General features: G+C 50.4%; 1 protein-coding gene across 1 annotated transcript; it reads right to left on the bottom strand.

The window, feature by feature from the left end:
- Window positions 1-354: 354 nt before the first annotated feature.
- Window positions 355-1,860, bottom strand: Htr1d (5-hydroxytryptamine receptor 1D). Its single transcript, XM_055611339.1, has one exon. It carries the CDS (start codon window positions 1,477-1,479, stop codon window positions 355-357), a length of 1,125 nt encoding a protein of 374 aa, XP_055467314.1. The 5' UTR covers window positions 1,480-1,860.
- Window positions 1,861-14,165: the final 12,305 nt, after the last annotated feature.

The raw sequence follows: 14,165 nt of genomic DNA, 5'->3' as shown, positions 1-14,165 counted from the left end.
AATCCCAGGTAGACCAGAAGGCCTTCCTTCTGAGCCTGCTAGAGAATAAGCTAGTTTCTCACCTCAGTCCTGTAGCTTATATTTCTTCCAATCCAGCAAGCCATGAGATTATGTTAAGGGATGTCTTCAGCCCTGTGCTCTTTCACACAATGGCCTAGCTTCAGGTAAAGTCTAGATGGTGCTGGCAGTTGAACACAGAACAAATCTATTGACTAATCTAAGACCCAAGGCGGCACAAATCGGCCCAGGTCTCAGAGAAACAACAGTAATAAAAAATAATAATAATAAAAAAAAGGCAACCCCAGTCGGGTTACAGGACACAACAGATAAACAAGAGTCGCCCCCAAAATCTGACTAGGAGGCTTTCCGGAAATGGACAACTTTTTGAAATGCTTGTCTAAAGTCCTCATTGAACACGGTGTAGATGATGGGGTTGATGAGGGAGTTTAAATAACCCAGCCACGTGAAGAAGTCAAAGAGAGCCGGGTGGATCCAACAGGAGGCCCTGCAGATGGGGAGGACCAGGGACACCACGAAGAAAGGCAGCCAGCAGATGATGAAGGCCCCGAGGATGATGCCCAACGTCTTAGTGGCTTTCTTTTCTCGAGCTGCGGAGATCCTCTTGCGTTCTAGGATGCTATCAGCGAGCTTGATTTTCACTTGGTTGAAAAAGACGGGGGAGCCGGCGGTGTGCGTGTGGCTCTCGTGGAGGCTGGGGTTGAGCGAGCAGAGTGAAGACCCCGAGGAGCCGGTGATGAGCTGTGCGGTGGTGAAGCGCTTCCCGTAGAGGGAGGGTGGGTTCAGGATCCGACTCCGGGCGGCCACGTATATGCGGCCGTACAGGATGATGAGCAAGATGGACGGGATGTAGAAGGCCCCACAGGTGGAGTAGATGGTGTAGGAGATCTGAGACGTGTTCACCAGGCAGTCGGACATCTCCTCGTGAGCTGTGGCCTGACGCCAGAAGAGCGGTGGGATGGAGATGCAGATGGAGATGGCCCAGACTGCCGCAATCATGGCTGCCGCGTGGCCTGCTGTCCTGCGCTTGCTGTACTCCAGGGCGTCGGTGATGGCCCAGTATCTGTCCAGGGCGATGACACAGAGATGCAAGATGGAGGCCGTGCAGCATGTGATGTCAGAAGACACCCAGATATCACACATGATTTGGCCAAAGTTCCAGGTGCGGGTGGTGGTATAGGCAATACTGATGGGCATGACCAAGATAGACACCAGGAGGTCCGTGGTGGCCAAGGAGCCAATGAGATAATTGGCTGGGGTGTGGAGCTTCTTGGTGAGTAAGATCGTGGTGAGTACAAAGGCATTGGAGAGGACAGTGGCCAGTGTGATGATGGACAGGACCACCACGAGGGAGATTTTGAGTGCCTGCAGGACCTGTGGGTCCCAAGCCCCTGTAGCATTCAGGGATCTGTTGGAGGCCTCTGGGGAAAGGCCTTCTATGGACTGGTTTGTCAGAGACATGCTCACCGTTTCTCTCTTCCCCTAGACTTCCACACGAACAGCTCCCTCCTTCACTGCTGTCCCACTCAAAGTTCAAGGTCATTCTTTGGCTTCACAGTTGTGGAGGCCATAGATCTGAGCAGAGCACAGCAGATAGACCTCAAGGATACCAAGACCCCTCCTAGCTGCTTCTGGAAGCAGATGAACCCCAAGGCATCCTGAGGTTCTGGAACCTTTCCCAGCAGATGGTCCAGCCCAGTGGACACAAGATAGATTTCTTAGACAATTAACAGGGTCTCACCGGAGCATGGGCAGGGGATTCCGGGGTTTTTGCCTTCGGCATTCTAACTTTATTCAAAACATAAGATGTCAACATATTTAACAAAAACTTCAACGTTTCCCTGATCTCACTTAGAGAGATTTTGGATATCAGATCAATTCCAGAGGGCTTTTAGAACTGGAGACAAGTAGGACTAGCTGATTCAGAGGTGCGCCATCAGCAGCTCCATTTTCCCAGGGTCCTCCCAGCACGTCATGAGTCCTCAGCATCCGCTCTACCCTGCTGACGGCTTCGAATCTGACTAGACAAAACATTCCCGTTACCAAGACTCAAAAGAATGCATGAGCTAGGAGAAGGCAAAACAAGTGGGTCACCGCTGGCTCACAGAGATGGAGACGTGTTCAGAAGCTCTGAGGTTTGAGAAAGAAAAAGAGAAAAAAAAAATTAGCAGAATGAGATCCTAGAAAGAGGATTCTGGAAGCTGAAATGGTAAGATGAAAAAGGTGCTGCCTTATATGCTGTCCCTGGTGCTGTGAATTTGGCTTTCTTGGGATGTGTCTGTGGTAATGTGCCTCGCCCACACAATTCCCAGAGGGGACAGGGAGTCCTAGCTGATGGAAGTATGGCAGTTTTGTTCCAAGCACATGAAGTCAGTGCTGTCTACTGAATCAGAAAGCGTCACTCTATTTATGCAGCAGTGAAAGCTAAACAAAGCCAAACCGGGCCAAACAAAGGCTTCCAGAAAGAACGCCATATTGTCCACACATTGTCTGGGGGTACAGGGTGACTTACTTCCATCCATCTGAACTTTCCAAATTTCCTAGACTTGTGGTGGAGGGGGGAAGAGGGTAGTGGTATTTCTTTAAGACATGGTCTCACTTAGCCCACAATGGCCCTAACCTTACTCTTTGAAGTGTGGTTCTAGTTAGTTAGGTGGACTTTGAACTCCTGATACTTCTGCCTCCACTTTCTAAATCCTGGGATTACAGTGAAACCCACCATCATGCCTGATTCCTGAATGCTTTTTAATAGTTTGTTTTTATTAATCTATGTTCACTGGTGTTTTGCCTGCGTGTATATCTGTGTGAGAGTGTTGGATCCCCAGGAACTGGAGTTGCAGACAGTTGTGAGCTGCCGTGTGGGGGCTGGGAATTGAGACAGGGTCCTCTGGAAGAGCAGACAGTGATCTTAATCACTGAGCCATCTATTCTTAAAACAAAACAAAACCTACAGCAAGCCATGGATAGTGGCACATGCATTTAATCCCAGCACTCAGGAAGCAGAAACAGGTGGATTTCTGTGAGTTCAAGGCTAGCCTGGAAACAGCAAGTTCCAGGCCAACCAGAGCTGCATAGTAAGATCTTGTCTGAAAAACAAAACAAAACAACAATTCTTATTAAGTAAAGAAGTTAACTGTCAAATTTTAAACCTTTGAGCATTTTTCATGATAGAAATTCACCTCCAGAAAAATAATTCAATTTCATAAATGGAAAATGGATATTTGGCCCCAATGGTTTAGTTGGGTTTTTTTTAAGGTGTTGAAAAATCTATTTGTTTGTTTTTCAAGACAGGGCTTCTCTGTGTAGCTTTGGCTGTCCTAGATTCACTTTGTAGACCTGGCTGGCTTTGAACTCACAGTGATCCATTTGCCTCTGCCTCCCCGAGTGCTGGGATCACAGACATGTGCCACCTCGCCCGGCTCTTTATTATTAAGATTATTATTATCTACTTGTTTTTATTTTATGTGTATTGATGTTTTGCCTAAACGTATGTCTGTGTGAGGGTGTCAGATTCTCTGGAGCTGTAGTTACAGACAGTTGTGAGCTGCTATGTGGGCACTGGGACTTGAACCCTGGTCCTCTGGAAGAACAGCCAGTGAGTGCTCTTAACCACTGAGCCATCTCTCCATTTCCAGGCCTATGTTCATCTCCCATCTCACTGTAGGGGCCACTGCGTCTGTTTTTATGTGTGTTCTGACACGTGTGCCTGGTCAACATGGTAAGTCCCAGGACAGCCATGACTATATAGTGAGACCCTTGACTCAAAACGAACAAACAAAAAACAGCAACAAAAGCAATAATCAGCCAGGTATGGTGGCACATGCCTATGATCCCAGGGGTTTGCAGGTAGAGGTAGGAAGATTAGGTCTTCAAGGCCAGCCTGTATTATATTGCAAGTTTGAGGTCAGTCTAGTTTATATGAGACCCTATTTCCAAGAAAGAGAGGAAAGAAGGAAGGAAGGAAAGAAAAAAAGGAGGGGAAAAAGGGAAGAAACAAAAGAAAAACAACAGTCTCCCAAACAACACTAAACTCCAAATTAAAAAAACATATGCCCAAATTTGAAAGACATTATTATTATTATTTATTTCATTATATATATATATATATATATATATATATATATATATATATATATTGGTTTTTTGAGACGGGGTTTCTCTGTGTAGCCCTGGCTGTCTTGGAGCTTGCACTGTAGAGCAGGCTGGCCTCAAACTCACAGAGATCAGCCAGCCTCTGCCTGCCCGGTGCTGGGTTAAGGGCACACCCACCCGTTATTATTATTAATGATGTTCTTGCTATGTTTATAGCACTGAGCCAGCCCAGGGCCTGAGTCACCCAACCTGTCCAGTGGGCAGTGTATACTCCAACTTACAAACTGGCCAGTGGGCATTCAGAGAGGTGACGTCACCCTGCTGGAAGTAGAAGTATTCAGTCCAGGGCTCTCTAGATCTCTACCTTTCTTCAAATTTTGCAATTCGGGAAGAACAGCCTCAAGGCACAGGTATGGCCCTAGGGATAATAAGTGACAAAACAACCCTCCGCCCGCTCCTGCCCGGCTCCATTCCATGTCTTCGGCTGCTCTCCCTTCCTATGGCTCACAAAGAAGATGTGAAGTCAGATTGGATCCTTACGAAGTTTCTCGCCTGCAGACAGGCTAGTGTGCCTGCCCCACACACTCAGGTGGCCCCAGACATTCCAGCCACCTCACAGCAGGAGTCATACAGGGCAGGAAGGGCTGATAAGCTGGTAGGAGTGCAAGCCCTAAGTGACATCTTGGGAAGGGGGGCTGGGACAAAGGAGATGGCCTTGGTCAGAGGCTTGTACTGAAACTTTTCAAGGAAGTGACATCATTCTAGAAGCCTTCAGCTTTTTCTTTTCCATCCTGAATTAAGTAAGGAGACTTGTCTCTAATCGGTTCGCCTTTGGAGGCACCGACTACAGATCTTGTCTCTCCGTAACACCTCAAATGACAAAATAGAAACATGCTGGGCCGTGGTGGCTCACGCCTGTAATCCCGGCACTCAGGAGGCAGACGCAGGTGGATCTCTGAGTTCGAGGCCAGCCTGGTCTACAGAGTGAATTTCAGGGCAGTCAAGATTACATGGAGAAACCCTGTCTGGGAAAAACAAAACAAGCAAAAAAATAGAAACACAAGCAAAGCTGACCAGCAGATACTGTTCTCACCCAGGAGGTGAGGCCTCAATTTCTGTGTGTTTGTTTTTGGTTTGGTTTGGTTTTTGTTTTTTCAACGCTGGGTTTCTCTGTGAGTCATTTTGGCTGTCCTAAAACTCACTCTGTAGACCAGGCTGGCCTCGAAAGCACAGAGATCTGCCTGCCTCCACCTCCAGAGTGCTGGGATCAAAGGCGTGCGTCACCACCGCCCGGCTACAGTTTTTAACCTGATCAAATCAACCTGGGAGCAGGTGGGATGACAGAAAGTGTCACCAGCGGAGGATAAAGCCAAAGCTGGAAGTACCCCACAACACAGCGTTTGTGCTGTCTCAGGACACGAACTGCCACGGCTGCCTGAGGACCCGTGCTCCCAGTCCTGTGCACGCCTGCTCCATAGACAGACCGTGCTCTGAGTTCACACGCTGATGAGAACGTGAGTGACGGTGGTTTCAACTGTAACAGCAGAAGCTGTAACAAACAGAAGCTCAGGAAGTGCCCCTCAATGGCAGGACCCTGCCCCCCTACCACAGAAGCTTATGGTGCTCTACTTTTCATTTCATCTCTTGGTGCGTGTGTGCATGTCCGTGCGTCCGTGCCTCACACGCACACGAGCTTGCGGTGTGCTGGGAATTGGACCCATGTCATCATCATGCAGGCTACACAAGTCGCCTACCACTGAACTACCTGTCCAGATCTAGCCTCCATGTACAGAGGCTAGAGGTCAACCTAGAGGGTCATTTCTCAGTACTATCTACTCCATCTCTCTCTCTCTCTCTCTCTTTCGCTGGCCTGGAATGTGCCATGCCATCTAGGTTACCTGGCCAGAGAACCCCAGGGGTCCCTGAGTCTCTGCTCTCCTAGTGTTGAGATCACACACGTGACCTACCATGTCAGGCTTTTGTGCACCTGTGGCCTTTGGCCCCTGAAACACTTTATCAGCTGAACCATCTCCACAGCCCTAGATTTTTATTTCAAAATATGGTGGTGGACGTACGGGTTCTGTTCTCTCTTTCTATTTATCTCGTGTAGTTTCATCTGATCTTGAACTTGATAAATAGCTAAGGACAACCTTGAACTTCTGATCCTCCTGCCTCTGCCTCCTAAGTGCTGGGATTACAGGTGGGTGCCACAAGCCCTGGCTTGCACAGCGCTGGAGATCAAACCCAGGGCTTTGTGTATGATAGGTGAGCGCTCTACCAACGGCTGTGCCTGGACCCTTTTTATTCAAACAGCTGAAGGAAGCTGAAGTTGAGAGAGAGAGAGAGAGAGAGAGAGAGAGAGAGAGAGAGAGAAGGTGTGCTGACTGGGGAGAAAAACAAGGAGCCCTATCCTTGAATGTCCGTGAGTGACCTCCTCCCAGGAACCTTCACTGGGGCCAGCTCAATCTTCTCCCGGCTGAGTCAATTCAAACGGGCCCAGCCGGCCCTGAAAAGTCACACAAGACATATTTTCAGTTCTTCCCACCCAACAGTCCCCAGTCGTGGAACCTGAAGCCAGACCCTTTTCCTCCCGGCCCCTCCTCATTTGTCAATTACAACAACACTGCTTTTCTCCCAGAATCCTCCTGTGGTTTCAGCAAAGTCAGGACACCCTTGGCAGAAAAACTGGCACATAGCAGGGGTCCTTCCCCCACCCCCTTAACCTAAGCTTCCTGCCCTGGGCTCTGGGAAGATCAGTCCCAGCCTCTTTCTAAAAGGTCTTTAAACTGAGTCATAAAACCTGCCAGAAACAAAGCAGATGTGTGTCTCTAATGGCTCTGCAGAAGCCAGTCCAGCCTTTTAGTGGGGAAAAAAAAAAAAAAAATCCAGGGTTTCTGATCAAAGATTTGTTGCGGTAAAATAAATCTCCCACAGAGGGCTTCATGTCTGCTTCCTCTGCAGGAACACTGTTGTTTGGATGAGCGAGCCCCGGACAGCGAAATCACGCTCCACAGATCCGAGTGCTTTCCTCTTTTCCTCACAGAAGGCCTCCACAGCTGTTATCTGACTCCAGTCCCCATCCTGTGTGGGGCCTCCTACACGTGGAGCCCTTCCCTAGCAGAAAATCAAGGTGTCATGCGTGTCTCCTAGAGATGGAGTGAGGTTCAAATGCAATGTATGTAATATAAACAGAAAAACCTTCCCATGTGAGCAGCGTGCACTCACACGGCTGTGGTGTGTGCGTGCGCTCACTCTATCAACACCTAAGTGCCAATTTTAAACTTTAATCCATATCTTGAGGTACAGATAAATCAGTTTCAATCTCTTGAATTATAAAATCTGGAAAATGGGGCTGGAGAGACGGCCCATGCTGCTCTTGCAGAGGACTCTGCTTTGGGACCGGGCATGCACACGAGGGTGTGCTCACACACACAATTAACAAATAAAAAAAAATTGAAAATCTGGAAAATAGTCTGGCACAGACCTTTAGTCCTAGCACTCAGGAAGCAAAGGCAGTCAGATCTCTGATTCTGAGGTCGGCCTGGTCTACAGAGTGAGTTCCAAGACAGCCAAGGCTACACAGAGAAACCCTGTCTCAAAAAATAAATAAATGAATGAATAAATAAATCTGGAAAATGTAGAAAGGGGAAGGTAGACACATTCTTTTCTTTCTTTTCTTCTCTCTCTCTCCCTCTCTCTCTCTCTCTCAAGACATTGTATTTTAGCTGGGTGTAGTGGTGCTTGCTTTTTATTCCAACACTCATGGAAGCAGAGACAGGTGTATCTTTGTGAGTTTGAGGCCAGTGTGGTCTACATAGTGAGTTCCAGGACAGGCAGAGCTACATAGTGAGACCCTGTCTCAAACAAACAAACAAACAAACAAACAAACAAATAAAGACAGAGTGTCTTGTATGCTAGGCAGGCTTCACATTAGCTATGTAGCTATGTGCATTGCTTTTGTGATCTTGGGCCACCCCAGGGCCTTTGTACATGCTAAGCAGGCAGTCGACCAACTGAACCGCATTTCCAGCCCCAGGAGGCAGATCCTTGGCCCAGCACTTCCATGCCTATCTGCCCAACCAATGTGAGCAGCGGGTTGGGGCTGAAGCTCAGGAGAGAGCACTCGACTGGCATACCGGAGGCCCTGTGTATGGATCCCAGCACTGAAAAATACAAAGCATGCATGAGAGTCCACCAAAAGATGTAAGATGTACGCCAAGACTGTCCCCAGCGACGCGAAGGCAGAATCTACCTAAGCAGACGGCAGGAGACTAGTAAATCCATACCGCCCAGTATGCCAGAGAATATGGCTCCAGACACCCCCAGCCACAAGAGGGAACCTCACGTTAGGTCAAGAAGCAGCCGGACACGGGCTGCAATGGGACATTTTTATAAAGTTCTCCGGCCTGCAAAATCATCCCCTCAGCAAGGACGGGATCCAGCGTGGCTTTCGCTTGTTCTGAGATGTTTGCTGCCTTGCTATGGAGCCAAGGCTGGCCTCAAACTCACCTGTGTCGATCCTCCTGTCTCAGCCAGTCAGGCGCTGGCGACGGCAGGTGAGAGGCACCTGCCACGGTTGGCTCAGTCTAGAGTGTGAATCTTAAAACGGGAGGGGACCTCTGGGGGCACCACAAGTTTTGTCTCCAGAGCTGTGAAAATTCACCAGGACATGCACTTGGGTTTGGGCAGTATTTGCTTTATGTCTCCCCAAAAACCAAAGGAATTGTGGTCAGATGCCAAGCGACCCAAAGAGCACCCGAGGCACCAGCTGTCAGTCACTGGCAGGCCTCAGGCCTATCGGTCGAGCCCCTGTGCTCAGTGTCTTCGCATAGAAAGTGAAGGCAATATCGGCCCCAGCACCCCACAGCTGTCTGCTGGATACGAACAGGCTGTGTGGGGTGGAAAGGGCCGGGTGTCCCCCAAATGCTCCGTCAGGTGTCACCGCTGTGGCCCGCAGTTATCTTTCCACGCTTTCACTACCCGTCAACTCTGCTCCAGAGTGTGGCGTGGAAAGTTCCAGACACAAGCAATCCCCAAGTCGAGCGTTGTGCCCCGTTCTGAGCAGCACGATAAAATCTTGCACAGTCCTGTTTAGACTGGCCCCGGGGCTGACTCATCCCTCGCCTGGCGGAGGCAGGCTGCACGTGTGTGTGTGCTCGCTCGCCGCCCGGGGGGGGCGGGGGGGGGGGGGGGCTGTCTCCAGGCCGACTCCTGCTCGCACAGCACAGTCCAGGTGTCCCTTATGTGGCTATAACTTAACACTGGTACCTATGACATTCACCTGGCCCCTCTCATCACTTAGGCCCTTAGGCATGGTAACATCTTACATCATCACAAAAAGGTGACTGACGTGGAGGAGGTCGTGTAACTTAGAAAACACTTTTTTTTTTTTTTTTTTAAGACAAGGTCTCACTGTGTAGCCCAAGGTGGCCTAGGACTGCCTATGTAGACTGGGTTGCCCTTGAACTTACCGAGATCACCTGCCTCTCCAGAATCTTCCTTTCAGCTAAATCTCTGACCATGGCACTCCCCTAAAAATCCCAGTGGGGCTTCCGGGCCACATCCGCTGCTCTGTTTAGGAGCCCTGCAGTGGACAGCCTCTTCCACCTCTGATACGTTCTGACCCAGATGACGCATTGCTGTCCTCTTCCTACTCCAGCAAGGCCCATTCTGCCTGTTTCTGTGGCAGGGCTATCTCCTGCCCTGAACCTTTGTCTCTGCTGTGTGCTCCTGAACTTGGTAAGTGTCATCTCTTCTGCCCTCTGGTTGTGTCGATTCCAGTCACCTTTAGGACTAGGCTGTAGCATCCCTGAGATGTCTTTCCTGGCCTGCCTGCCCCTCCCTGGAGGTTCCGCTACCATCCCTGTCTCCACCTGAATTCCTTGAAGATAGGGAGCCAGTTTTTATTCCACCCGTCACTGACAAGAGACACTGAGGGGGCTACAGAGATGGCTCAGTGGTTAGGAGCCTTTGCTTCTTTGGAGAGGACCCGGGTTTTGTTCCCAGCATCCTGTTAGGCAGCTCATGGCCCATAACTCAGCTCCAGGGCATCCGATGCCTCTGGACCTGGGGCACCTGCATTCAAGTGCACATCCGCACACAGGGACACGGGATGAAGATGAACCTTTAAACGTTTACGTCAGACCGTGAGCAGGTGGGGCGTGGTTTGAAGGACACGGCCCGGCAGAGGCAGGAGTCCTAGGCCTAAGCTTGGCTCTGCCACTGACTGTATGTAACTGTAAGTCAATTTCTTATTTGTCCTTTAGTTTCTCAAACCTCACAAAGAGAGTGTTGGAGCGGATTAGAGACTCCCCGGGGAGTATCAGAGGCACCTAGGGAACCAGTGTAAAACATAAGCGCTGGACCTGGCAGCAAGGCAGCAAGGTAATCCTAGCTACCCAGGAGGCTAAGGCAGGGAGACAATAAATAAATAAATAACAATCAAGGTATGCCTGGATGACAGAGCGAGTTTAAGGCCAGCCAGGGCAAATGAGTGAGACACTGTTTCTTTTTCTTTCTTTCTTTTTTTAAATTAAATTAAATTAATTAATTGATTTTTGTTTTTGTTTTTCAAAACAAGGTTTCTCTGTGTAGCCTTGGCTGTCCTGAACTCACAGAGATCTGCCTGCCTCCTTTCCCAAATTCTGGGATTACAGGCCTGTGCCACCCCACCCAGCTTGAGACACTGTTTCAAAAGAAAAAACAGTGATGGAGATACAACTCAATGGTAGAGCCCTTGATTTTGAAAGGTCTAGGGTCTGAATTCCAGCAGGGTGCAGTGAGATGGTGGAGGCTGAAACAAAAACAAAACAAAACACAAAACAACCAAAACGTGCAGTTATCTGGGCTTCACCCTCTAGGGGAAGAGCCCAGACACTGTAATTTCTAAAAATTCCTCAAGCATTTCTCTAGGGTGGCCCGGCTGGGGTAACATGGAGATATCATCACCACTGATGGCTGAAGATCGATAAAATGTCACATACGGGAGAGACCTGTTTTCAAGGCCTTGGAACCGGTTAGGGAAGCATACTTCAGGCTTTGTTCTTCTTGGTTTTGTACTGGGTTGTTACAAGCTCTCAACAGGCCAGAGGCCACTGCAAAAAAAAAAAAAAGCCAAAGAGCTGCTCAGAGGCAAGCTGGATTCCTGTGTGTGTGTGTGGGGGGGGGGGATCTTAAACTCCCTCATCCTGCCCCTAGTACTGTCCTTGAGGGAGGACCATGTACGGAAGGAGACACCAGCTGGGAAAGAAAGTAGCTCAAGGCTATGCAATGGCTCAGCTGGAGCAGGAGCCCCCTTTGGAGAACTCTAGAAGAGCCAGTATCATGGTCACTGAGAGCTTGAAATGCAGAGATGTGACATAAGTGTTAAAAAACACGGACGCACACCTGGAATCCCAGCACTTGTGAGGTTGAGGCAGGAAAACAGTTTGAGGCTAGCCTAGGCAACATAGTGAAATCCCGTAAAAACACACACACATGCATGCACACACACACACACACACACACACACACACGCGCGCGCGCGCGCGCGCGCGCGCACGCACACAAGCACTCATGCATGCGGCACGCCTTTCCCTCATCCTATCCCCACACCAAGGGCTGGGAAGTCATTGCAAACAGGGTGCTATCACCCCCTAGGGGTCACTTTGGGACTTGGTACTCTGAGAACTGCATCTCTGGCCAGGGGACGAGGCAGACAGGGAGGCCACCCTGTGAGTGGCTAGCTTTAAAAAGAGCTTGCCAGGCACCGGGTTAAGCTTCTCCTATAGACACTACGTCCAACCACAATCCTTTCTAGTGTCTCCCAGGGGAGGAAACTGTAGCTCTGAAGGTACAGAGCTAGGATGAAATGTTAGGACTGGGATTTGGGCTTGCCTGGCTCCATGCCGCACCACTCATAAAAGGCAGGATAGCCTGTTCAACTTTCTTTTCTCTTCCCACAAAGATTTGTTGGGTGTATGCCTGCAGACACTCAAGGTATCTTAGCCAGGCCCAGCGGTTCCTTCCTGTGGCTGAGGCAGTTTGAAGCCAGCCTGGGCTACATAGCAAGACATTTATCTAAGCAAAAGAAGAGAGGAGACAAGGGGAGGGAAGGGAAGGGGAGGGCAGGGAGGAGGAGGAGAGGAGAGAGGACAGGAAAAGGAGCTTTATTCCTGCTGGCTGCCAGCATGCTCTCCTGGCAGAGCCTTCTCCTACCAGGCCTGTACCATAGACGGTTAACATTTTTGTTCAGCACTTGGCACAGCCCAGAGGAAAACGGGAAGCGGCGCCTGCAGCGCTTTGCAGCGTGTCTCACACTTGGCTGTGCCTGGAAGGGGCTGAGGGCCGCCCTGGCTCCCTGCTGGTGAGGTTACTGGGATCGGGGCTGCACAGCACGCCGAGCAGTGCGCACGGGGGGGAAGGAGAGTGGGAGTGGGACAGGGGCGGACGCAGCACAGTTACACCAGCCCTGGGGTTTACAAAAGACCTCGGTGTCGGAGTGGGAAGGGCTTTTAGGATTCACCCAGTCCAGGTCCCTGGTGCTGCTGGTGCCGAAGACAGGCTGAGGCACTTCACCAAGTCACACAGTGAGTTACAGGTGGACGCCAAGTCTCCAGCTCCCCAGACTCTCACCTGCAGTGCGATCCTGAGATGAAGCGCATAGGTCCTCAAGGGACTCCTGCCCCCACCCTCCACTCACGACATACACGGTCTAGTGTTTTCAAGCTCCCCACCCCCACCCCCAAGACCTCATCCATCTACAGCAGGACAAATCTGATAGTACACAGACAGGCCAGCCATACCGGCCTTTTGGACTGCACCCTTTGGCCTAGAGCTGCCTCCTCTCTTCACCCCCAGATGCAGCACATTTGGACCTCAAGAGAGCATTCGAGCCCAGAGTGATCCTACTCTTCTCCTTGGGGGGTGAGGAGAAGTCACCTTCTCTGACGTGGGTAAACAAGACACTATGAACAGGCATATAGTTCCTGGAAACCAAACAGGGAACAGGAGTGTTTAAAGGACCCTAACCCTGTAGCCACTGCCTGCAGGCCCAGGGCAGCAGCGATCGGGGGTCAACGCAAGCTTTTCGAGTGAGGTGGCCCGTAGCTTCGGACACACAGCTTGCCTCCCAGTTCCGTGAGTCGCTCAGCCTTGCAGGGCCCATTCCCACCCAATCAAGAACTTGTGAGGCTTGTGAGCAGCCCACAGCTGACCCTGATCTTGGGAGAGTGACTGTGACCCCTCGAGGAGCACTTTCTGCACGCGGGATGACAGTCCGGAGAGGACGGCAGGAGACATGCTGGCGAGCAGCAGCTACAGGCAGCCTGCTGCCGCCCTGAGACTCCACCGGAGAGCAGCTTGGGAGCACAGGACTGCAGCCTGGAGAACACATGCCTGTCACCATGCCAAATCTTTTTCGCTTTTTGCCATTTACCGATGCGAAGACCACCTTGGCCAGCTCCTCTCCTACCTTATGTGGAGCCACCAAAGCCCCATCTCTTGGCTGAGGCCTGTACTTGTAAAGACAAAGGTTCTTTTGCTTCTCTGAGTGTTTGCATATGTCGCTTCCACTACCCAGAATGCCTTCCTTTCTCTTGTTGTCTAAAATCTTTATTGTATATGTGTAACGAGTGTGTGCATGTGAGTGTGTACCAGCCAAGGGAGGACAGGCGGTGTCTGCATCTAACACTCCCAGCCTCGTTTCCTCGAGACAGGCTCTTTCGAGGCCACCATTTAAGTCAGCCTGGTTGGCCTGTGAGCTCCGGGGATCTGTCAGTCTCTTCTCTCCAAACATTGGGGTTAGGGTGGGCACGGCCATGCTCAGCTCTTTTACATGGGTGCTGGGAACCTGAACTCAGGTCTTCATGCTTGTTCAGAAGCCCCTCTTATCCACTGAGCCATCTCTCTCTCCCCCAGGAAACTTCCCTGGACTCCAGGGTAGAATTGATCACTCCCTGATCTCGGACCGAGTTTCTAAAATTACGTTTGGCCTCCCCGGCTGTCCCCAGGGACTTCCTGTGTCCCTGCCAGACCAGAATCTTAGAAAGGGGTGACACGTATGTGGTGAAGCCCAG

This window comes from Psammomys obesus, unplaced genomic scaffold, assembly GCF_907164565.1.
Source record: "Psammomys obesus unplaced genomic scaffold, mPsaObe1.curated_primary_1811, whole genome shotgun sequence".
Lineage (NCBI taxonomy): Eukaryota > Metazoa > Chordata > Mammalia > Rodentia > Muridae > Psammomys > Psammomys obesus.
The sequence above is the reverse complement of the archived record's forward strand: the minus strand, read 5'-3'. Positions and strand labels throughout refer to the sequence as shown.

Excerpts from the sequence above, each read along its gene's own strand:
- Htr1d (XM_055611339.1), bottom strand. The coding sequence starts at position 1,479 with ATGTCTCTGACAAACCAGTCCATAGAAGGCCTTTCCCCAGAGGCCTCC.